Here is a 24,839-nt window from a genome sequence, read left to right on the forward strand (position 1 = left end):
GTGGAGAGAAAAAAAAATCAAAGTTAAAGATTAAAAAATTAAAAATTTGTTTATTAAAAATACATTTGAAACAACACAAATTGGACCAAAGTGCAGTTTAACAAAATACATTATTCAGCCTAAACAGAGTTAGTTATAACAAGTGAAATCAATAAAACTGGGGAACAAAAGGGATCAAATAAAATTAAAATGTAAACAAATATGAGCATAGTATGTTTAAATTGAGGTAAAAGTTTACTTGAATCAAATAGTAGTCTAAAGAGGTAACTTCTGAGAGATGCTAAAATAATGATGTACAATCTTAAAAATGAGAAGTAAAAAGAAACAGGCCACCACTATTCCCATCTCATCAAGTGTTTTAAGAAAAACTTGATCCATTGTGTGCCACATGCGGACAAAAACAGTCAATATAAACATCTAAACATAAATATAGGTGGCATTGCCACAGCCCACTCATTATGACTTAAATAAGGTACATCTTAACCAAATTGAGTCATTCTCATTGCATTTCAAGATCTCAACTCTAGCAGTTGCTAAAGAAGTAAAAGTCTATATAACGTTAGAGAAACCCAAGCCAAAAGGTTTACTGAAGGCTGGTGAAATGAACCTGCATATTGGTTTAGTGCAAACAAGATAGTGAGGGAGACCCCTATAGAAAGATTTAATTTATAATATCATCAAGATGAAATTCTCTGTTGAGTTGTAGCTGAGAGACTACAATCAGCTGAAACTGGCATCTTTTATGTCTGTTATTGCAACTGCCCTAGTGCTGCTTTTGTCCAATTTATGCTATGTTATATTGGATAGAATAATGGATTATTTACAGCTGCAGTACCCCCAAGTAAGACAAGGATTGGGATTCATTTTCCCTGTCTTTACAGCATTTCTGACTCTGTGATCCAGCTGGATGTAGATACATTTCAAACAGTGCATCAAAAGTTTCAGTGGCTTCAAATTGCCTTCAGCATTCAGTGGGAAGAGGAGCTGGTCTTCCTGGCTGTGTACATTTCTTGCCCATCACAGAGCCTTTCATGAACATTACATTACATGCTTTAGACATTTCTTTAAAAAGAAAACCTTGTGAATTCGTATTAAAGTCGCCTGCAGTAGCCGTTGTGTTCTCTAAAGGAAATAATCTCAGTCATGTTTTCTTTGACTCCGCCGTGCAGCAAATTTGTCAAGTTGTGCTGTAGACAACGCAGGCAATCACGAGGTTGGAAAAAAACTGCTGCTGGTGTGTCCTACAAAAACCATAACATTCCCATTTAAAGGAAGTCTTAAAATTTGAGCTCTTTAAACTCCAAAAGGAAAAGAAGGGTACATTGCATATTCTTCATAGGGAGGTGGAGGAACCGTTGGTTGTGACATCCAGGCTGGCTGATTTGGACGTCCAGAAGGATTCTCCCCCGATAGCTCAGGTATGATGACAATGGGGAGTTTGACCACTAAGTCTGTCTCACATGTGATTTCTAGATATACCTGGGAGGAAAGAAACGAGAAATAGTTCCTTCTTTTCAGCAAGATCTTACACACACACACACACACACACCTATAAAGCACACATATATGTGCTTTATAGGTTATGCTTAGATGGTCAGTCCTACCATCTAGTCATGTCTTAGACTGGACTGTGTAAACACATAATCTACAGAAAACAACACTGTCCCACAGGTGAAGCTTACCTTTAATCTGTACTCTATCTTGATGATGGAACAGTTCAAAATGGACGGGGAAAGCTCTTGAGGGATGGTGATCTCCTTTATTACCGTTGTTTTGCCCGAGAATGATTCGACTGCATCTGCCTTTTCCTTCAGTATCTCATGTTTCTGAATTTTACTTCGGTTTATGCCAAAGTAGATCTTCTTCTCATCAAGTACAAATTTAGGCTTGACCGAACGACTTGAGAGATTCTCAATTTCAAGCCGGACCCGGAGAGCCTCACCTGTACAATGAAGAGACATAGTCAGCTTCCAGCATCACACACCAAGACAATATCATAAAAATATTATTTAAGGCCAGAATGGATTGAACAAGGGGACAAGTAACGGGTTAAAACATATCTCCCATAGTTGAACATGCTTTTGGAGCGAAGAACACACTAGACACGATTACTTTAAATTTTTTTGGTTCTTGTATTAACCAAGAATATGTTCAGTCCCTTTTAATATTTTTCCTCTAAGTAAAGTCCAGAGCAATGTATGCATAAATTTGTGCTATTTGAAATATTCTGACATTGTTTTTCCTACAACAGACTCTGTACATCTTCAAACCCCTGCAATATATAATACAGAGCATTATTAAAGAGCTAATTGTACTTGTAAATCATCATGTTCAGTTTCACAAACCAGATACTTGCCTTGTTTGTATCCTTTCTGCCTTGTGTGGACGGTCATTGAAACCTTTCCAGAGCCAAGAGCAATGTTTTTGTTCATGCTTCCATGTTGACGGGCCTAAAATGGCATTACATCATTGTGACTTACATAAATGTTGTTTGTTTTCTAGCTCTTAGTTCACTAAAGTGTGACAATTTTTTTAACAGTTCTTTCTTTCTCACCATAAGTCCTGATACGGATGGTTTGCACACAAATGTGAAGTGAGTTTCAGCTTTTTTTGTCAGCTTCATCAATTGCTTGAGCTCTGCCTTCAACGTATGAACAATTTGGCCAAAGACTGAGCAGAAAGATGAAGGTATTTTTCGGCTAAACAAAATAAAAATATTTTTTAAAAAGGATTACAGTCTGACAAGAGATAAAGACATGAACTCTAGAATAAATAAAGGAATCATACCTGTTTGGTACCTTGAAGCTGAAAGGAAAGACATGCCTTCCTTTTTCAATGACGTTCCAGTCTGGAACAGAAAAGGTTTTTGTTTAATCAATATCATCAAATCTTGTTAAATTAGTGAAAGAAAATTATATGAACAGTAAATTAAAATTGTGTCACCTTCTTGTTCTCCTTCTTTCAGGATATCCTGTTTGATTCGATAATATTTTATTTTCTCCAGGTGAATTTGATCATCTCTCTCATCCTCCCTGTCTATTATGTTCCCGTAGTAATTAACTAAGCGAAGCGAAGCTTTTCCTGTAGCTTTAAAAACAAGCGACTGGATTCTTGTTTTCTTCACGGCTTCTAGGATGATCCGTCCATTTATGGTGTCTCCGTTGGTAAAAATGTTCCTTCTGTTGATGGCGTCGTATTCGATCTGAAAGTGTTTGATGGTCATTTTCATCCAAGTGAGAAGCACAAACCAAGATGAGATTCAAACTGTGTGAACCCAGTAAGTCCTCCTCAGCAGTGTCAATTGTGCTAAAGATCACGCACTGCAGGTGAGCTTGTAAATCCCGACAAACCTGTTCAGGTTGTCTGATGACAAAACATGTAACTGGTTGGAACACCTTGAGGTGTGCTTTCAGGGGGAAAAAAAAAATCATAAAGTCATGAAAACACACCAGTATTTTTTGAAAAAAAAAAGAAAAAAAAAAGGCTGATTTAGTTGAAATTCAGTGTTCAGATAAGTAGCACATATTGTTTTTGAAAACATCCTTTTGATCATCTTACTCTTTATAGGAGTTAAAAATGTGAAACTTTGTTATGCTGTGTCATTGTGACATAAGAGTATTCTTGTGAAAACAAAAATCTCATTTAAATGACAGTGGAGTGAAACTTTGATAAATGAGACATTAAAAGCAGGCCTGGAGAAACAAACAAAGGTTTCTGAAGCAGAGACAACACTCTGAAGAGTCGATAGGAAGACTTGGTTATCTTGAGTGTTGAAACACTTGATTGATGATCCAGACTGTGATCATGATCTTAAGATTGTGAAATGTTTTTGTACGAAATTGCTATGATAACATGTAGTAAAAATATCTCGGTGCAGCTCTCAGGCCTTCTGGAAAACTGACTTTGTGATATACACCTGCCTTCTCGTTACTCCTGAGAGTTGGATCAGTGGATAAAGGCTTATGAAGAGATTGTGGAGCGAGTCAGTGAGGTACTACAGAGCCTGAGCAGCCTAACAAAGGAAATAAAATATTCCAACGTTTAGCTGCTATATCAATGAATAACCATGGTTGTTTCTGAGTAATCCTTTATACATAAAGACATTTTAAAATTGCATATCAGGTAATTTTGCATGTATCTCAGACTTAAATGCACACTGTTTTGATATGATCTCAAACCAAACAAACCTTCTGTTGCAAGGCTCTGACAATGTCCAACAATGCTAACCTATCGTCTATCATCTGTCTATCAAGGTGCATCTTATACAGACAAACAGCTTTCCTTATTATAACCTTTACTTATTACTTATTATAACCCCTTTGCTTATAAGATCAATTACACACTGCATGCTATCAGTGAAGACAGTGACCCTTTTTCTCAGTAATTTATGATTATTTTTGAAACATTATAACCAGCATGAGCATCAGTACACAGGAATCAGTGATCCACTGTGAAATCTTACACCTTTCTGTCAGAACCAGACGTAAATTTGAGCTGCAGATGCTTCTCTGTTGGATCAGACCAAAGAGCCCGGTGGCCTGTGACCCAGTGAGTGTTTCACTTTTGATACTGACCGCTGTGAACGGCAAAAAAAAAACCAACAGGAGCCGTAGTTATAGTTAGATGTTCCTGGTAATCAAGCTTTTATTGCAGCCTAACCCCACATTCAGATATTTACCAAGTCAGTTAAAGGTTGTAAGTTTATTGATACAACATATTAAATCACAAGGCTGCAAAAGATCTGACAAAAAAAGTGATCTGTTTTTGTCAGATCACTTTGACAAAAACAAAGGTTAACCCTAACCCTAAGTGATCTGCAACACAACTAAATAAATAGATAGTAAATAAATAAAGCAGTTTTTATAGATACAAACTGAAATTTAGGCACACAAACAATTTGAACAATACTTTGTCAGTTTGTCCAGTTGTAATGTACATCGTACAGTAAGCCACTTTGGATTGTAGAGCAGTTTATGGTAAAAGTGAAGTAGACTAACATCATCCAAACATCCCAACATCTTCATGTAAAGCTGGTATTTATAACATAGTTGTATAATCTGAAGATGAGCACAAGGGGTATGACGCAGCTGCTTCATAGGGAGGTGGAGGATGGAGGTGGAGGTGGCCTGTAGTCTGGTGATCCTTGGTGGCTCATATGAAGTTCCTAATAATTCACAACATTAATTTTGGTATACAACATCTTGCTTTGAGTAAGGAACATGACTGAGGTTAAATTATGTCTAGTTGGTAAAGCATGTTTCCAAGCAAGCCCTTAAAGACACTTGAAACATTAAAGATAAATTAAGCGTCCCATAAAAATATTAAACATAAGAGATAATAAATTCAAGGGGGGAAAAAACGACTATGTCCATATGTGAGCTACATGGGAAAACTGCAGAAATGAGTCCTGCTTTTTTCTACTTGATTTAAAGAAGCCAAAGTTTTTCAAACAAAAACTAGATGTTTAGTTCTTGTCCTGAAAACACTGAGGGACAAAGTCTCCGATGACGAGAGGATCTACCTTACCAGCATCACTGAAATGTCTTTTCTCCTATGGCCATTCAGTAGCTTATAGAGCAACAAGTTTTGAAATCTATCATTGAGCAAACAGGAAACCAATGCAGGGACTTGGAGAGGCTTAAGGTATTTAGCTGTTTCAGAGTCTATAGTACATTTGACTTTTCAGAACCTCTCACGTTCATGCTGCAGCGCCCTCTTCTGGTAGTATAGGGCATTGCAGTATTTTAGATCTTTCAGGCTCAATACCCAGGACACAGCAGGGAAAAGAAGTATTGAACACATCAGTTTTTGTCTTGGTTAATACATTTTGCACTATGGACATAAAACTAAACCACGCATTTAATTAAACCCATAGAAATTGAACACTAAGGGAAATGTGTAACAAGGTTGAATGACGACACCATAATTGTGTGTATTTGTGCTTTGGAAGAGATGCAGTGAAGAAGTTGCACTTACCAGTTAACTAATATCTCTAATTTTATTCAATTAATTTCAATTTATAGCATCTATTGACAACAAGTCATCTCATCGCTTCATAAAAGTCATTGCAAGTCAATCATACATTCATCCTAATTGGTCCCAACTATTGGTCCAGTGTATTAAGTTTAGTTATTCAAATTGGTTAATTTTTCTGGGCAGCAGGAGCATTCACTGCTCTTGGTGACCAGATAATTGCTTGCATTATGTTGTTAATTCCCTCTTACTGCTCTTCTCCCTCTTGGACAACATGAGGGAGAAGACGAATCAAGTGCCATGTCCTGTGTAAATGCACATTGTATTAACATTCCTTACTACTACATACGTATTTTAGCTTGTATTTATTTTTATGTAAGCTCTATGTGCCTCTTTTAATTGCCTGAAAAAGAGATGAGAGCAAATGGGAAAATAGTATCTACTAGAAGCTGTAAAAACATTGCCTGAAGTGAGGATAATTTAAATGGCAGAATTGTGTTTGAAGTTGCTTCACTTGAAACATCTCCAAGACTGTATGATGACAGTGGGGTATTTAAAGTGCATTGATTCCTATCAACTCTCACAGGCTGGAAGAAGTAGAAATCTAAATATGAGACTTTTGATATATTTCAGAATATCATTGGGAGCTACTTTGACATGATGTATCATCAAACATATGTTGTGAAATATTAGTACTCTATACTGTAGGCATGAGCACATTTTAGTTAAAGTAGTTGTGCTGCAAGGGTTAACATCTTCAGTGTCACAACCAATCAGATTAGAGATCACCTGATTAGAGGTGACTAGTTCATGAACATAACTTCTCTGGAGAAAATATAAGCTTGAACTCTGACAGAAGATGTGCTTTTTAAGTCTAATTTCACCCCTTTTATTGATATTAGCTAATTTCAGTTAAGTTTTTACCAAAGTTTTGCTTCAGAAGCACAGTTTCTGAAAAATTTGCTCTGTAGTTACAAAAAACCAACAACCATTTTAACAATGCACTGCTTTGTTAAAATTATGTTCACTGTAATTCAAAACTGTCAAGGTTGTTTGTTAAATCTGTGTCATGACCTAATTTACGATTTAGAAAGAAACTTTTTTTTTAAAGTTTCTGCACATAAGCGTGTCTAACCACAACATGGAAAATAAATAAATAGTGCAGGCACAACAGTATTGCGGTCATGACAGAAGAAAAATACGATACGCTGATATTACAAGGTAGTCTTATAATCTGAGGGGAAAGAAGGAAACATGGCAGATGCTTCATAGGGAGGTGGAGGACTCATGGCTTGTGATGTGGTGCCCCAGGTTTGTGGGTTTGGGTTTCCAAACGCTTCAAGTCCAAACCCGACAGGAGGAAGTGGTTGTATTTCACCCGACTCTCTGCTGTTATCTTCAGGGAGAATGACAATGGGCAGTTTAACCTTTGGGTCTGCAGCACATTTGATATCAAGGTACACCTGTGAGAAAAAGTCACGGTGTTTAGTTTGATTTCCATGATATTTGAAGATTTTGTACCACATCATATCAATATGGCTAGGGATTTCTTCATATTTTCTATAATTAGACAAATATTTTCTGCATTATCGTGTTTGCAAAATTAATTAAAGCATCAAATACTAAGAAGGCTTTGTCCCTTTCTGTTCTCATTTATTGTCTTGTATTGGTGACAATTTCCTGAATAATGTAAAGATTTTCTCATCATGTGACAACTTTTTGATCTTGTTGTGTTTAAATAAATCAAAGGCCTAATGTCTGTAAATTCAAACCAGATATGAATAAGTCACTACTGAAGCTTACTTTGAGCCTGTATTCCAGTTTCAGGATAGAGCAGTTCAGGATGGACGGGGTAAGCTCTCTGGGGACGGTGATAATCTTTGTTACCATTTTTTGTCCGGATCGTCCTTCAACAACGTCGGACTTTTCCTTTAGAATAGTGCGTGTCTCTACTTTCCGTCGACCCTGAGCGAAGAAGCTCCTCTTCTCATATAGTTCAAGTTTGGGTTTTACTGAACGACTTGAGGCATTATTGATTTGAATGGTGACCTTCATGGCTTCGCCTGTAAAATAGAGGCACACATTTACACTGAAACGTAAAATACAGACAGTGGGGGTGAAGAAAACAACTATGACAGGATTGATCTTGGTGAAGAGGTTGGTCAAGTTCTACTACTCAGATATGACAGCACGGTTCGCAGGTTTTGCTTTGGTGCAAAGTTGCAAATCAAAATATGAAATGTTGGGATTTCCTCCTCCTTTTTTCTTCCGTAGTCAAAAATTTACCAAGTTTGTATCCCATTTTCTTTGCATGGACATCCATCGAAACATGTCCAGAACCAAATGCAAGACTTTTATCCTTGCTTTCCTGTTGGGGAACCTGAAGCACAGATTTGACTTGAATAAACATTTGAATACCATCTTGCCATCTCCTGAAAAAAAAATCATTTGCGGTGTGCAGCACTTTATCAAGATTCACTTTTAATCGTTCTGTTTCTCACCAAGAGTCCCGGTGTGTCCATGTCGGCTTTGGACACAAACATAAAATGGATCTTGGCTTTCTTTTTCAGCTTCATTGACTGTTTGAGCTCCGCCTTCAACTTATGAACAATTCTTCCCACAGACGATTGAAAAGATGATGGCATTTTCCTGTTAAGTAAAGTAACAAAGAAGGATTACTGTACAAGACAGTAAGGAGATTTAAAGGTAAACCAACGAAAGACAAAAATACCTGTCAGGTATCTTGAAGGTAAAAGGAAAAACATGTTTTCCTCCGCTAATGACTTCAGTCCCTGGAAACGACATATCAGATTAGTATGTCAACAATTAAATAACTCAAGACATTACATGTTTTTTTAATAATATAAAATCATACATTACCATCTTGTCTCGATTCCCTTATCACATGATGTTTTACACTATAGTATTTCTCATCAGACCAGTATACATGAGTTTGGTTCTCGCCGTAATGCTCAGTCCAGCAAACCCTCGCTTTTCCTTTAGCAATGAAAAGAAGCGACTGAACTTTTGTTCTTTTTGAGACCTCCAAGATTATCCGTCCATTTATGGTATCGCCATTTGTGAAGGTGTTCCTGCTGTTTACAGCGTCATATTCAATATGAAGTTTTTTGACGGTCATTTTCGGCCGAGTATGATACAAATCAGCCTGCATTAAACCAGCGCAGCTCGTCTTATACCCGGCCGCAAACTTGCAGGACCTGAGAAACCGGTTTTTGGTTGCATCACGTTTGATGACACATACACCTTGTTAGCATACTCTAAATACTATCGCGGAAGAACAATGAAGCTTGGGAAGAAAATAAACCTGTTGGGGGGGAAAAAAATCATGAGTAGAAACTGAATGTTGCAGCCTCAATATCAGACTGCTGTGGCAAACATGACAAGCACCTGAATGGAAAACAGGGAATAAAGAAAGTCTGCCATGTTTTCCAGTGAGGAGTAATGAATATGTAATTCACAGTCATCATGTCACATGATGCGTTGTTGGTCAAATTTTCCATTTCAGTTGGTGTCACATGATAGACTTCCTTTTTCAGTCAGGTGTGTTATTTATTGTGGTTTGTAAATTCATAATAAACGCAGCAGAACAAGTTTCTGGGACTGATAACCAGTGGTGGGAAGTAACGAAGTAGGCTACGTGTACTTTGTTACTGTACTTAAGTACAATTTTCGTGTGTCTGTACTTTACTTAAGTAGATTTAATAATGGGTACTTTATACTTTTACTCCACTACATTTTACAGTAAGTATCTGTACTTTTTACTTCACTACATTTCTACTAAAGTGTCGCGTTACTCGTTACATCCAAGTCGCATTGAGCTTTTTTTTCCCGTTAAAATGTGAAGTTCAGTGTCTTAAGGTGGCGCCGTAAAATCCTAGCAATAACGTGACTTAGTGTCTGTTGTCACCCATCGCCTCCAACTTTACTCGCACGTGAAGCTCCCGACATGTGCAGTGGTTTCCTCTGAGCGGGAGAAGATGTCTGTCTAATCGACAGTTATATAATAGCGCTGCATAAACCATAAGATATGGCGACATGTAAAATCAGCAGCGCTTCGCTTTCATAGACGGTGGGGACTTCGTCCAACTTTTAGCGTCACTTGCATAGGCGTAGGAAGCGGGGGAACATGCCCCCCCCCCTCCCCCCCCAATATCGAAGAGAGTCACATTCGTCCCCCCCAATAATTTCACCTCAGTTGCGAAGAATTTTAAAATCTTCCACTCGCATGCTTTTACAGCGCATTAGCAGAGCGCTTAAATAAACTAAATTATTTTATTATGAGAGGAGCAGATCAGGCATAGGAGAGCCAGGTGGAGTTTTAGAGTGTGAAGATATAAAAATTATATTAATTATATTAATTATATAAAAATTATATTAATTACATGAGACAATAAGAAAAGTGCTTGAGAGGTTTAAAAATAAATTAGTGAACATTTTTGCTACAAAGTAAATAGAGTTGAGATGTATAATAATGTATACATCTGAAAATGAAGTTGTTTAAATTATCATTCTGTATGATAAAAACATACTTTTTATATTTAGTTCACATTCTGATCCTGTAAATTACTGTAGTGTCTGTTGTAAATCCATGAATCCATGCAGGAACACCAGGTTGCAGAGAGTCAGAGGGAGGCAGAGACAGAAACACATATCTGTAGATATTTTTAATTAAATGTTTGCGGCTAAAAATGACAGGAGAATAAAAACATTTAGGCTTTTTGCCTCAGTGTTTTTTATGGCTCATGTTTGCTAAGTTACTGAATGCAGGGCTGGAAAGTGAGACTGAGTTAACAGTGAGGAGCTAAGGTGTCAGACGTGAAAAGCATCATTTTTATTTATTTTGTAGATCAAACTGTTGCACTGATGTAGAGAGTTGTTCAAGAAGAACAAAACTTGTTTTTTAGATTTTATTTTTGTTGGTCAAACTGCTGTATTGAGTTTAAAACTGCCGAGTCCTATTTTATTATTTGTTTTTTACTTTGGATTTAGAAAGAAGTAGAACCAGTTCAACTGCAAGTCAATTTATATCAGTGCATTTTGACCAATAATCAAATGTCTTTTGACCAATAAGATATATCAGAATCTGGTAGCCTGTCTGTGCTACCAGAGTATGTAGCTTGCTAGTTGTGAGGCAAATGCTAAAGTGAGTGTTCATCCTGGAATCCTGATTATTGGATTGTAAATAGTAACGTGTTAGAATACTTGTTACTGAAACAAGGGTCAGATTAGAGTAACGCATTACTGATGTGATGATGGCATAATTGTTTGACATTTCTGCTCAAAATATTTACTGATCTGTCAGGTTTCCGATATGCGTCGCCCCCAATGACAGACTCGTTCCTACGCACTTGCCTAGAACAATGTAAAAGGCAATACCTATTCTTACTTAAATTAGGTTTGTATGCTTTACTCAAGTCTCACTAAATTGTTTATTCAACTCAAGTAATGTGAGCAATGTACATGTTTGGCCTGAGAAAAGTACAAGACTACATTATTTTGAGTAAACTGGATTTGACTATTTTTGTCACTGGAGTGAATGCTTCAGCTCAGCGGTGCGCAGTAAAGTGCGGGAAGCTTCCACTGGAAGAAACAGAGCTTCTTTAAAGGTGAGTTATTCGTCTTCAGTATATTTTCATGTGTCATGTATGCCTTTACTACTCGCATATATGGTTACAGGTAAATTTTTCTTTGAAAAGATGACGCATAAAAGTCTTTGCAGGCTAATATGCTAATGTTAGCATTGGCTCATGGGTCCAACATTAACTAAAACTGCCACACCTTTTACTTGAGAGCCTTTAATGTTTTTGTCCATTGTTGTGGAAAAAAACTTACCAAGGACTGTTCAGGTAAAATCACTCAATCAGGTTTATTTATGAATTATGCACAATACAGAGAGCTTGCAGGACAATCAATCATGAAGCAATTCTGGATGGAATTGCTTCATTCGCCCCTCTCCCCCACTCGGTCTCAGCGTTGCTGCAGCCAAATCCTCCCCCGTCTCTCTTCTCTGGCTTCCTGTCAGTCCAACTGGTTCTGGTGTTGGATCTTTGGGTTGTCCAGATCGTCCCTCAGGAAATGTCCATGTTGTCCACAGATGAAACAAGCGTCAACAGTTCAGAGTCGTCTTCTCTCACAGCTCTGAAGCATGTTTAGCTTTTCTTCCTCTACGCTGATACTGGACAGCAGACCAGTGGAGGTTGTTAAAGCTCAGTCTCACAGTTTTCAGTCCAAATGCTCAACAGGAGACTGACAGTTGTCCCCTGGAGGTGATGGAGGTCTTTTCTGTCTTCTTGATCCTCCAGATCTTCTCGATCATTTTCATCGGCTGGTTTTGTAGGAGGGACATCATCTGGTCCATGGGAGGACAGATGGGAAGAGTTGAGGTCAGAGGTCAGATGCACCGCGCGAGGCTCAGACAGAGAGAAAGAGAAAAAGCAAATAGAAATCAATTAGGGTTTGTTTTGTCATTTTTCTTGTTGTTTTCTATGCATATATATTTATGAATCTTATTTTAACCTTTTACGTGATCATATAGTTTTAGTCATTTATTATCCATCCAGTATTATGGCTCCTGTTTGTGGAACAGTTTGTTATTTCCAATAAAGGTCTTTAGGATTCCAAAAAGGTTTGGTTCCCTCAATTTAGAAAACTCAAGGAATCACCTGCCTTATTTACCTTCCCTACGACTCGTGTTTAGTCAGAATGCTAGATTTGGGGTGGAGCACTCCATGCATGGTCAGTAGTTTCCGAGTGTCTTAACATCGGTGGTCTTCATCTCCTCCTTTGGCCAGCTGATTATTCCTGCAGGGTCTCTGATTACTCTGGTGTAGGGCTGAAACGATTCCTCGAGTGATTCGAGTACCTCGATTATTAAAATTCCTCGAGGAAAATTGACCTGCCTCGAAGCTTCGTTAATTTATGTTTTATCATTTAGCGCACCGTGTTTCAGCCGGAACATTATTTGCGTTGCGCGAAGCTCTGACTTCCGCCTCTGAGTTGTTGACGGAAGCTACGTGTTAGCGGCATAACGTCCAATCTTCAAGTTCGGCCCGCGGGGATTTTACTGATTGGTGATAATTCCGGGTTTTCATCGTTTTTGTGGGACCAATAAACATCCTTAAAATGATGCCGGGAGTTCGGCAGCCTTTCTGCTCCGGAGCTGCTGGTTGAACGGCGGGAAGAAGCTGAGGAGGATTTATACAGGTGAGGAGAGCTGAACACGGCGGGCGGCTGAGGGTTGATGCTTACAGGGTAATAAGCAGCTTTACGGACGAACCGCAATAAACTTTTATCATCCCGGTCTGAACAAACGGGAGGCGGAACATGGCTGGTAGATGAGTTTCTGAACGGAGGAGCCGTAAATATCCCGTATTGCTCCCCGGTCTACAAAAAGTAACTGGTAGGGAAGCACAAATGTGGAAAAAATAGACTGATGTTGATATCCGATAGTAACACTGGTGTTATGGAAGATTTACCAATATTTTATTTCATAATTGTTTTTATCCGATTACTCGATTAATCGTAAGAAAAATCTATAGATTACTCGATTACTAAAATAATCGTTTAGAACAGCCCTACTCTGGTGAGTAGCTGTTTATCGCACGGATCTTGTTCTTGCCATTAAGCTGGCTTCTCAGGACTTGCCTTATTTGTTGGAGGTACGAGGGGGTGCCCAAAAGTTTCCAGAATGACGCTGCTGCACGCGCAGTTTTTGTAGTACACGATTCTGCCGCTAGGTATTTGTTCAACCACGCCTTCTCAATCAGTGTGCCAAGCAGCGTTGATGTGGAAGGTTTCATCTACCCGCAGTGAATTTTCTTGTAAGAGCTGTTTTGTCCAGCAGTCGTTTTTCTTCAAGGAGAAGTTCTATGAGCAGCACACGGCTGAAGCTTTGCTTCCTGCTCCGGAAAAAAGCGGTTGATCATCAATTGACAATTCACCATTTTTAAAGCGGGTGAACATGAGTAAACTTGAGCTTGACACATAGCGTCATCCTTGTAAGCGGTCTTTAACATTTGAACGGTTTCCGATGCTTTTTTCCTGAGCAGGAAGCAAAGCTTCAGCCACGCAAACTTCTCCATGAAGAAAAACGACGGCTGGACAAAACAGCTCTTACAACAAAATTCACTGCGGGTAGATGAAACCTTCCACATCAACGCCGCTTGGCACACTGATTGAGAAGGCGTGGTTGAACAAATAGCAGTGTTTCTCAACATTTTTCAAGCCAGCGCCCCTCTAGCCCTTATCCAGGTCCCTCACCGCCCCCCACCAAAGAATTTGCAGGCTACTTTGCACTGACTATATTTTATCATTAATATTACTATCACTATTGTAGATGTTTTGATTTTTATGCTTGTTTCTGTATTTATCATCAAAAATAATTTCCCAGAGAACAAAAAAAGTCATGGGAATAGAAATTATTTTCACAGGCGTCTACGAAAAATGCAATGAACATTCACGTTAAAATTTGTAGGCCTAACAGCAGCCAATCAGAGTGGGAAAAAAATCTTATTTTGTGCCGTTTTCTAGTTGTTAAATCTTGCACAAAATGACCAGATAAAAGATGTACAGCAATGCCAGTTTAAACTTTGAACTATTTGCAAAACGACTGAGCTCTGCAACATTAAAACATGGATAGAACTGTAACTACATCAGTGTTTGTCAGTTTCTGGTGGTGCAGCTCTGTGCTGCCTTCAGGAGAATGGGACATCAGAGTATCATCCATAAAACTTCACCCACATGGCATTTATTGTGCAAACTAGAGCTTTCAGTGGAGAAACAAAAGTTCCAGGTCCTTTTAATGCCATACAAATATGAGACAGAAACAAATCCTTAATCAAATCCTAATGAGTCAAATTGAAAGTGTCATGGAGTCTCAACCTCATGACACTGACATGAAAATTAATATTGAAGAAATAAATATATCAAAGCTAATTAAAAACATAAATAAGTGATCAGTTCTTTACTGTTATGGTCTGTAAGATATATTTATTCTCAGTACTAGATGGGGTCTCAACAAACCCATGACATTTCAACAATATTTTACCTTTATCTGGAAATAGTGTCTGTTATTCTTGCCATACAGTCCTCTGTATTAATTATTGCTGAAAGGTCTTGCCATACCAGTTTATTCCTCTGTATTTACTTTAGTTTCTTAGTTTATTCTTGCATTTTGTTCTTCATTCATTTCCATTTAGTTTCCTTTGATTAGTATTGTCCTCTCTTGGTTTATTGCTATGTCCACTTTAGTTTCTTTCCTGTTGCTAGATTTATTTTATCATTTATTGACGCTCACCGTCAGTAATTTTCACTCATCACCTGCTGCGCCGTCTAATCGTCATGTGTTTCACATCATGTGTTGATTTTTTTCAATGTTCAGTGTCGGATTCTCTGTTTTTATGCCATAATTCACATCTAGTTCGTCGCTCCGTTTTATGTCCCGCTTCTCCTGTTTCAGAGTTTTGCGCAATGTGCACGTCTTTTTTTTAAGCCCCCAAGGTGCTCGGCGGTCGGGAAGCGTATCGATGGGGAAAAGCGATGCAGCACATATAGGCTATACTGCATTCTGATTATTGAAATTTAAAAGTGCTGTGTTGTTCTATCACACCAGTTTCATACCGGACCACTTACAGCACCGGTGTTAAGGCTATAAAATGAACGCCCTCTATCGTGGTATCACCCATGGAGGGATTTCTTGATTTCTTTATTTAAATGGGTTCATTTTTCAGAGGGATACACAGCGAGAGTATCGTGATTTTAGCTACCAGTAGAAGAAGAACGGAGCTGCGCCAAGAAGCTAACAGAAGCTACAAACACTGAATAGAAGAAGAGCTGCCATCAATACAGCTGCAGCCAAGCATGGTTTAATGTTACACAATACAGTTTTACCAAGTTGCTCAAAGTCTAAACTGGCATTGTTGTGCATTTAAGGTGTAAAGTTTACCTTCGACTAAACGCCCCCCAAAGGCATCCCAGCGCCCCCCTTTTGAAAAAATGTCCGCCAGCAACCCCCGGCCGTCCTCTGAACGCCCCCTGGGGGGCGGCACCGCCCACGTTGAGAACCGCTAACCTAGAGGCAGAATCGTGTACTACGAAAACTGCGCGTGCAGCAGCGTCATTCTGGAAACTTTTGGGTACCCCCTCATATTTGGCTGTGGCTCCTTTCCTTGTGACCTCATTCAGGTTGCCATTTGCTTGTGGTATTCCCAGGTACTTGTAACTGTCCTCAATGTCTGCTATTGTTCCTTCTGGGAGTGAGACCCCTTCTGTGTGGATGACGTTCCCTCCATCCGCCACAGTTCTCTAGTCCGAATGACATCCCAATGTCAGTGCTGTAGGTCCTGGTGGTGCGGATCAGTGAGTCGATGTCTCGCTCGCTCTTGGCGTACAGCTTGATGCCATCCATGTAGAGGAGGAGACTTTTGGTGGCTGCATTCTTGAGTCGGTATCCGTGGCCAGTCTGGTTGAAGTTTGGAGCCATCCCGTTTTTCCAAACAGCGATGGTGCTCAGAGGGGCTTTCCTCCCTCATTGCTCCTTCCCACCTGCCTCACCCGGAGAGCCAGGCAGCCGCTGCTGCTGGGACCTCTGTCCGTGGAGCGCCTGCTCCTTCGTCCAAAGAGGCGCAGGCGATTCTTCTTTGTGCCTGTGTCCTTGAGCTACAGGCGCGCCACCTGTAGCTCTGTATGTTCTTTTTTTTGCCACCATTCGGATCACAGAAACGTGGGTGGGCATCTGCCTGCGCCTGCTTACCAGCAGGTTTCTGGAGGTCCATATGGTGGCTAGGGTGAGCCACATCTCCATGAGGCCCTTTTTTATGTTTTCCGGTGGCTCACCCTATGCAGCACTAGCTGCGTGTCGAGGACCTCCCTTACTGGCAAGTATGGGAATTGCAAGGAGCCGGCCTTTGCCCACAGGTCCACAGCAGCGCTACACTCCCACAGAAGGTGCCTAACCGACTCCGGGTCGGGGGCAGATGTCGCGGGAGTGCATGACGGCTCTGACTGGGAGGATCCCATGAGCCACCATCCTGGAGTCTGTTTGGAAGGACGGGATGGCTCACGTTGATGATTTGGCTGAGGGGATTCAGACCTATGCAGAACAGCAGTGGGGGCAGAGAGTTTCCTGGAAAGAATTATGATTCTTTCCAGAGTTTTTGATTTCTGCCCCATTTGATTAACACTTGTGCAAGTGGTTTGCAGTTGCAGGTTTTTTTATTTATTTATTTTTTAATATATATACTGCAAACTGCACAATTGGTTTTCAGTTGCAGTTTTTTATCCATCCATCAATTTTCTTACACCCTTGTCCCTTAGTGGGGGGAAGGGGTGCTGGTGCCTATCTCCAGCTAAAGTTCTGGGCGAGAGGCGGGATACACCCTGGACAGGTCGCCAGTCTGTCGCAGGCAGTTTTTTATTTATTCCATCCATCCATCCATTTTCTTTACACCCTTGTCCCTTTGTGGGGTTGGGAGGGTTGCTGGTGCCTATCTCCAGCTAACGTTCCTGGCGAGAGGCGGAGTACACCCTGGACAGGTCGCCAGTCTGTCTCAGGGCAGTTTTTTATTTATGTATTTTTTTTTTTTTAAATATATACTGCAAACCACTTGCACAATTGGTTTGCAGATGCAGTTTTGTTATTTTATTTTTTTATTTATATATAATGCAAACTGCAAACCACTTGCACAAGTGTCCACTGCTGTTCTACATCTGAACCCCCTCAGCCAAATCACCAACAAGACTGGCTACGGATACCGACTCAAGAATGGGGCCACCATTAATGTTACCCTAACCCTCCTCTACATGGATGACATTAAGCTGTACGCCAAGAGCGAGCGAGACATCGACTCACTAATACACACCACCAGGATCTACAGCACTGACATTGGGATGTTATTCGGACTAGAGAAGTGTGGTCGGATGGAGGGAAGGTCGTCCACACAGAAGGGGTCTCACTCCCAGAAGGAACAATAGCAGACATTGAGGACAGTTACAAGTACCTGGGAATACCACAAGCAAATGGCAACCTCGATGAGGTCACAAGGAAAGGAGTCACAGCCAAATACCTCCAACGAATAAGGCAAGTCCTGAGAAGCCAGCTCAATGGCAAGAACAAGATCAGTGCAATAAACAGCTACGCCTTACCAGTAATCAGAGATCCTGCAGGAATAGCTAGTTGGCCAAAGGAGGAGATAAACACCACGGATGTTAAGACTCTGAAACTACTAACCATGCATGGAGGGCTCCACCCCAAATCCAGCATTCTGGAACAAGGAAGGTAAATAAGGCAGGTGATTCCTTGAGTTTTCTTAATTGAGGGAACCAAACCTTTTTGGAATCCTTTACTGTGGCGATTTAAAATAAAACCTATTGGGTGTATGTACAGTAAAAAGAGGAGTGGGCCCAAAACTGAACCTTGGGGAACCCAAGCAGAGCAACAAGGTCCCAGAATACTGAAATATTAAAACTGTACAATTCATGTTTAAGGTCAGAAATCAGCAACTTCCACCCAATATACAGAAAATGTTTTGTGACAGAGAGGGAAGTTATAATTTAAGAGGTGATGGACATTTTAAAAAACAATGTATTAGAACAACCATGCAGAGTTTTTGTTTATCGGTGCGTGGAGTAGATGTATAGAATGGATTGAATGATGAGTTCAAAAAAGTAGAAATATAAACCAGCTTAAAAAACTGATTAAAAAGGAGCTTATTGCAAAATGTTCTATAAGATGACTGTTTTAAAGTCTGTAAATACTATTGATGATATAAATACTTTTTAAATAATGAGACATCTTTAAATGTCATGTAAAATGGAAACAAGTTGTCTCGTTTTGATGTTTTGACAGTTAATTGATTATAAATTGATAAGTATGAAAGGGGCAGGACATTATAAGATATTACATCTTCTGCTCCTTTTCAAACAGAAAATATAAAATGTGCATGTCACTTGGGCATAATTTGTTTTACCTCTTATTTCTCTAGTCTGTTTCATTCTATTTTATTTGATTTTTTTCTTTCTTGATTGTCTTTTCTGTCTGTTATAAATAAAAATAAATACATAAATAAATAATTAGCTGGCCAAAGGAGGAGATGAACACCACGGATGTTAAGACTCAGAACCTACTAACCATGCATGGAGGGTCCCACCCCAAATCCAGCACCCTGAGACTAGCCACAAGGAAAGAGGCAGAGGACTAGTGAGTGTGAGAGCCACTGTCCAGGATGAAACATCCAAGATCCATAAATACACCAAGGACAAGATCTCAACAGGCAATGTGCTCAATAAATGTCTCAGACAATGGGGAACAGAGGATGAGGTGCTGGAGGTACCATGATGGGAGGACAAGCCCCTACATGGGATGTACCACCGACAAATAACTGAAGTGGCTGATATCAGGAAATCCTACCAATGGCTGGAAAAAGCTGGACTCAAGGACAGCACAGAGGCTCTCATCCTGGCTGCACAGGAACAGGCCCTAAACACCAGAGCAATAGAGGCTCAGATCTACCACACCAGACAAGACCCAAGGTGTAGGTTGTGCAAGGAGGCCCCTGAGACAGTCCAGCACATAACAGCAGGGTGCAAGATGCTAGCAGGGAAAGCATACATGGAATGACATAACCAAGTGGCAGGCATAGTGTACAGGAACATCTGCAGAATATGGACTGGAAGATCAAAGTGGGGAACACCCCCAAAGGTGGTGGAGAATAACTGAGCTAAGATCCTGTGGGACTTCCAGATCCAGACAGACAAAATGGTAATGACGAACCAACCGGACATTGTGGTGGTGGATAAACAACAGAGGAAAGCCGTTGTGGTGGATGTAGCAGTACCAAGTGACTACAACATCAGGAAAAAGGAGCACGAGAAACTGCAGAAATACCAGGGCCTCAGAGAGGAACTGGAAAAGGCCTGGAAGGTGAAGACCACAGTACCATACCATCCCACACCAACTTTATTTATGAATCACTTTATACATCAATAAATTGATTAAAAACAGAAGAAAACTGACCATCAGTAGAAGGGTTAAGAACACGATAGAACTGAGCTGCAGCGCATGCTTTAGCTTTAGCACAGGACAGCGTTATCTCAAATAAAACAGGCATATGGTCTGAAAATAATGAGTCACCAATCACTAAATTACAAACTGGTAGACCATAAGATAAAACCAGATCAAGACTGTGACCATGCTCATGGATAGCACCAGTCAGACTGCACAAAATTAAAAGAATCGGTAACATTAAGAAATGACTGAGCCATAGGTGAAGTAGGACGACAGACAAGAATATTAAAATCACCAACAATGAGAACTCGGTCATACCTTGGCATAATATCAGCCAGGAAATCAGAAAAGTCATTTATAAAGTTTTTGTTGTACTTCGGTGGCCGATAGACCGCTGCACACAGCACAGTGTGAGAGCTGCCGAGTTCAAATAGGCTGATCTCAAAGCTACTAAACGAGGCCAGAGGCAACTGTTTACAAGTAAAACTGCTTTTAAAAACAGTCACTATACCTCCACCGGACCCCGACATCCTTGGAGCATTAAAATAGCCGCAGTACCGCGGTACAAGTTCATTAAAAATGCTGGAGTCACCAAACCACTTGTCCATGATTCTGTTAATAAAACATCCAATCAATAAGAGGAAAAGAAATCCCTAATGACGAAAGTTTTATTTGTCAGCGACCTCGCATTTACCAAACTGATCCTGGCAGAAATCGGCGGGTCTACACCATCAGGTGGCATCCGGTGCTCCCGGCAAAGAGGCCGCAGGTTGCTAGGATTCACCCTGCGTCTACAGGGCCGAGGAGCGCAGGGACCTGTGGTAGTGCCTGTGGTCATCGGGGCCCTCGGGCAGTCACCCCCAAACTGGACAGTGGCTAAAACAGATCCCAGGAACAGCATCAGACATCTCAGTCCAGAAATGTCAGGTTCTAGGCACAGCCAAGATACTGTCAGAACCCTCAAGCTCCCAGGCTCTGGTAGAGGACCCAAGCTCAGAGGATGAAAGAGTCCACCTGCGGAAGGGTGAGAAGGGAATTTATATAAATATGAATAAATATATATACACATTGTCTGAGTATCTCTAAGTAGGTTTGATTTTAACTAGCGTTTCACCTAGCAGTAAACTACATTATTTTTTTCTTATGTGCACAACTATCAAACGTTTCCCAAATACAATGTGACCCCAACACTGAAACTGTGAGTTTCTGTAACAGTATATGTTGAGTAACTGAGGGAAATAACATAAACATACAATATTTAGGGCTCTCTAACAAGCACCATGATGTGCAGAAGTGCTTACATCCCATAACTATTTCTAGCATTTGCAATGCTGCAGCCACAAATTCCAAGATATTTTACAACAAAGATGATTACTTCAGATCAACACAAAGTGCTGCATAACTGTAAAGTGTAAGGAAAATAATTTGCAAACTTTCTACCTTTCTGATAACATTTTAAAACTTAGAAATCTGACTCGTTATCAAATTTCTGGGCCTCGTCAGAGAACTTAGGAACAGGAAATTTAACAAGGCAAGTGATATCAGATCTGAACCTGTCCGAACAATATCAGATGATACATTGGATGCTCACAGAAAGGAACATTTTAAGTCTGCTTGTAAAGCAGGTGTTTCTGTTTTTTAATAGAATTCCTTTAACTCAAGAATTAAAGCCAGTTCTAGGAGTTTAAGATAAATTGTGTTTTTTTTCTCATTTCTGCCTTTGCAATGATTCTGCTTAAACATCTCTTTTTGTAAATATTTCTGTCTTTGTTCTGTAGCCTATACTTGGTATCACAAAACATTAGGCAATATCAAGATCGAATAATGGTAATATTAGCCTAAATGCAGCCAGTGGCATGTGGGCTATAACTAGCATGTTGTCTTACATTGACTTCCTCCATTCAGTGTGCTAAACATGGTTAATAAATAAACAAAATAGCTAAAAAGCTTATTTTAGGAAAAAGCCTACTTTTAATGTGGGCAATAGTTACATTAGAAATGTTTGTGCTCTGCTTTTTGTTCACTTCGTGGCACTTGGTTACCAGTAAACACACTCATCTCTTAGCAACAGATTAGCAACAAAAAATTGTTATTGTTCAAAAAACATAGGATTTCTTCTGCTCTCTCTCAGACGTTTACTTTATGGAACTTTGTGGAACTTGGTTACCAGAAAACGCGATCATCTCTAAGCAACAGATTAACAGCGTAGCAACAAAAAATTCTTATTGATAAAAAATATAATGTTTCTCCCGCTCTTTTGAAATACCACTTATTTTACACTAACAAGAATTGTGCAGTTGGTCAATTTTGCAGAAAAGTAATTTTTTGTCATTAATGGCAAATAGGCTATATTAAACACACATTCAACACAAAAGTAAAAATCTCGATTTATACTTCGTGGCAGTTCGTTACCAGAAAAACCCCGTTTATCTCTTAAAACCAAATGAATAACAAGTAGTTTATAAAACAAAAGCTCTTTTGAAATAACGCTTACCTGATTAGATACAAGACATTTACCGTTGGCAAATTACGCTAAAGTAAATATCTGAAGTTCACTTCGTGGCACTTGGTTACCAGTAAACACACTCATCTCTTAGCAACAGATTAGCGACAAAAAATTGTTATTGTTCAAAAAACATAGGATTTCTTCTGCTATCTCTCAGACGTTTACTTTATGGAACTTTGTGGAACTTGGTTACCAGAAAACGCGATCATCTCTAAGCAACAGATTAACAGCGTAGCAACAAAAAATTCTTATTGATAAAAAAATATAATGTTTCTCCCGCTCTTTTGAAATACCACTTATTTTACACTAACAAGAATTGTGCAGTTGGTCAATTTTGCAGAAAAGTAATTTTTTTGTCATTAATGGCAAATAGGCTATATTAAACACACATTCAACACAAAAGTAAAAATCTCGATTTATACTTCGTGGCAGTTCGTTACCAGAAAAACCCCGCTTATCTCTTAAAACCAAATTAATAACAAGTAGTTTATAAAACAAAAGCTCTTTTGAAATAACGCTTACCTGATTAGATACAAGACATTTACCGTTGGCAAATTACGCTAAAGTAAATATCTGAAGTTCACTTCGTGGCACTTGGTTACCAGTAAACACACTCATCTCTTAGCAACAGATTAGCGACAAAAAATTGTTATTGTTCAAAAAACATAGGATTTCTTCTGCTATCTCTCAGACGTTTACTTTATGGAACTTTGTGGAACTTGGTTACCAGAAAACGCGATCATCTCTAAGCAACAGATTAACAGCGTAGCAACAAAAAATCCTTATTGATAAAAAAATATAATGTTTCTCCCGCTCTTTTGAAATACCACTTATTTTACAGAGAGCAAGGTAAAGCCAAAAACTGGACACATTTTGTTCGTCGTCTTGGAGATGAAGCGGAGTTTTTTGTTGGCAGCGATTCAGACCCGCCAAAACTGCCAGCCCAGCCAGGGAGCCAGGATAGTTGCAGGTAGCAACTCTAATGTTAATCACAATGTGTGAGTTAACTGATTATAAACTGTATCAGCCCCAAGGTTTATAGTTAAGGTTTACATTGGAGCCGCCTGGGAGAGCGGCGCGCGTGATCCGCACCGAGTTGCAAAGATCCAGAGATGCACGAAGCGCTGCGACACGTTGCGCATGCGCCGGCGTTAGCTTGTGCCACTGCGTGTCCCCTTCAACGCGCACAATGAACCGAGCTACGTGCTCATGATTAATTAAAACAAATTCAATAATTTCCATTGGCATGATTTATCACTTCTCTTTTTATTTCTCTTTCTTTCTACAAAAAACTGTATGATAAAAGCTTTCAGGTTGGTGCTTTGGTCTCAGCTAAACCTTTTTTTGAAGGAAATTTTTATTTACAAAGACTTCAAAATTCATTTTATTTTTGTCATTTTGTTTATTTATTTTGGATATTTGAGATATCTTCCAGTTGCAGTGTTAAATGTTCTTTATAATTTTAAGTTTACTGATCTTTCAGATTGTGTTCTTGCATTATAATTTTCCCATTAACATTTATTACTTAAAAATGGTCTAAAAACAATAATAATATTGTTTATCAAAAATCAAAATGTGTTATTGTGACAGGTCAACACACATATGATTTATAGTGTAGTTAGTTTATTGCCATGGATGGCATAGTTACTTTGAAAGAGTAATTTGATCACTCAATAAAAAATTCATCCATCAGCTAGAAAATGTGCATCTCTTTTCCCTCCATCGTTTACGTTTGTGTTGCTGGTGTTACATATGAAACGTATCTCCCCAAGGAAAAAGAAGCAACAATATGTGTTTTCTAAAAATAATCACAAATACTTAACTTGGATACGTAATTTTAATCTGATTATTGGATTGTAAAAAGTTAGATTACGGGTTACAAGGGGTCAGATTAGAGTAACACATTGATAACACCATTGTTTGACATTTTTGCTCAAGCTATTTACGGATCTTTCAAGTTTCCGATATGTGTCCCCCCCCCAATGATAAACTTGTTCCTACGCCCTTGGTCACTTGGAAGGAAAGCTTAAAGAAAGGTAAGCTCCGTGGACGTGATGCTGGCAAAGCTAGCTGTACTGACTGATGTTGCATCTGCGATGAGAAAAAGTTGTCACTCATGCGCTGAATTATTGTGTGGAGGTGTTGACTGAGGTGTCGCATATATGGGACAACGCTGGTACCAAAGTCTGCATTGATATGACATTCAGGAACGGTCCGATTCTTCTGGATGGATCTTTACCGATTAAATTTATTTCAGCTCTAAGTATTTAATATCTAGGTGTTTTATGGGAATGTGGATCTTTCAGATCAATTTGAGAAGCAATTTTGATAGGTAAA

The 24,839-nt window shown here is 39.4% G+C and overlaps 2 protein-coding genes, 1 long non-coding RNA gene and 1 pseudogene across 4 annotated transcripts in view; 1 reads left to right on the top strand and 3 right to left on the bottom strand.

The window, feature by feature from the left end:
- Positions 1–24,839, top strand: part of LOC145552788 (uncharacterized) — a 176,204-nt gene that overhangs the window by 38,817 nt on the left and 112,548 nt on the right. The window lies entirely within an intron of this gene.
- On the bottom strand, positions 24–4,241 carry LOC103470653 (arrestin domain-containing protein 3-like; annotated as a pseudogene). Its single transcript, XR_014089098.1, has 7 exons — positions 4,188–4,241; positions 2,944–3,406; positions 2,788–2,848; positions 2,555–2,699; positions 2,357–2,450; positions 1,683–1,942; positions 24–1,479 (listed from the first exon to the last, which is right to left on the bottom strand). The product of XR_014089098.1 is annotated as an arrestin domain-containing protein 3-like (transcript).
- Positions 5,985–9,166, bottom strand: LOC108166556 (arrestin domain-containing protein 3-like). Its single transcript, XM_017306517.2, has 6 exons — positions 8,854–9,166; positions 8,705–8,765; positions 8,475–8,622; positions 8,260–8,353; positions 7,777–8,036; positions 5,985–7,436 (listed from the first exon to the last, which is right to left on the bottom strand). Exons 1-6 carry the CDS (start codon positions 9,143–9,145, stop codon positions 7,188–7,190), a joined length of 1,104 nt encoding a protein of 367 aa, XP_017162006.2. The 5' UTR covers positions 9,146–9,166; the 3' UTR covers positions 5,985–7,187.
- LOC145552787 (uncharacterized) lies at positions 20,647–23,080 on the bottom strand. Its single transcript, XR_014088904.1, has 2 exons — positions 22,491–23,080; positions 20,647–21,010 (listed from the first exon to the last, which is right to left on the bottom strand). It is a non-coding gene; the product is annotated as an uncharacterized LOC145552787 (long non-coding RNA).

Source organism: Poecilia reticulata, chromosome 9, assembly GCF_904066995.2.
Source record: "Poecilia reticulata chromosome 9, P_reticulata-male-v2, whole genome shotgun sequence".
NCBI lineage: Eukaryota > Metazoa > Chordata > Actinopteri > Cyprinodontiformes > Poeciliidae > Poecilia > Poecilia reticulata.

What these genes read in the sequence shown, in the direction of transcription:
- LOC108166556 (XM_017306517.2), bottom strand. Translation starts at nt 9,145, where the DNA reads ATGCAGGCTGATTTGTATCATACTCGGCCGAAAATGACCGTCAAAAAA. An exon ending in ACCTTCAAGATACCTGACAG is followed by an intron (nt 8,623 to 8,704) that starts GTATTTTTGTCT and finishes TTTACTTAACAG; the next exon opens with GAAAATGCCATCATCTTTTC. An exon ending in TGGACACACCGGGACTCTTG is followed by an intron (nt 8,354 to 8,474) that starts GTGAGAAACAGA and finishes TCTGTGCTTCAG; the next exon opens with GTTCCCCAACAGGAAAGCAA.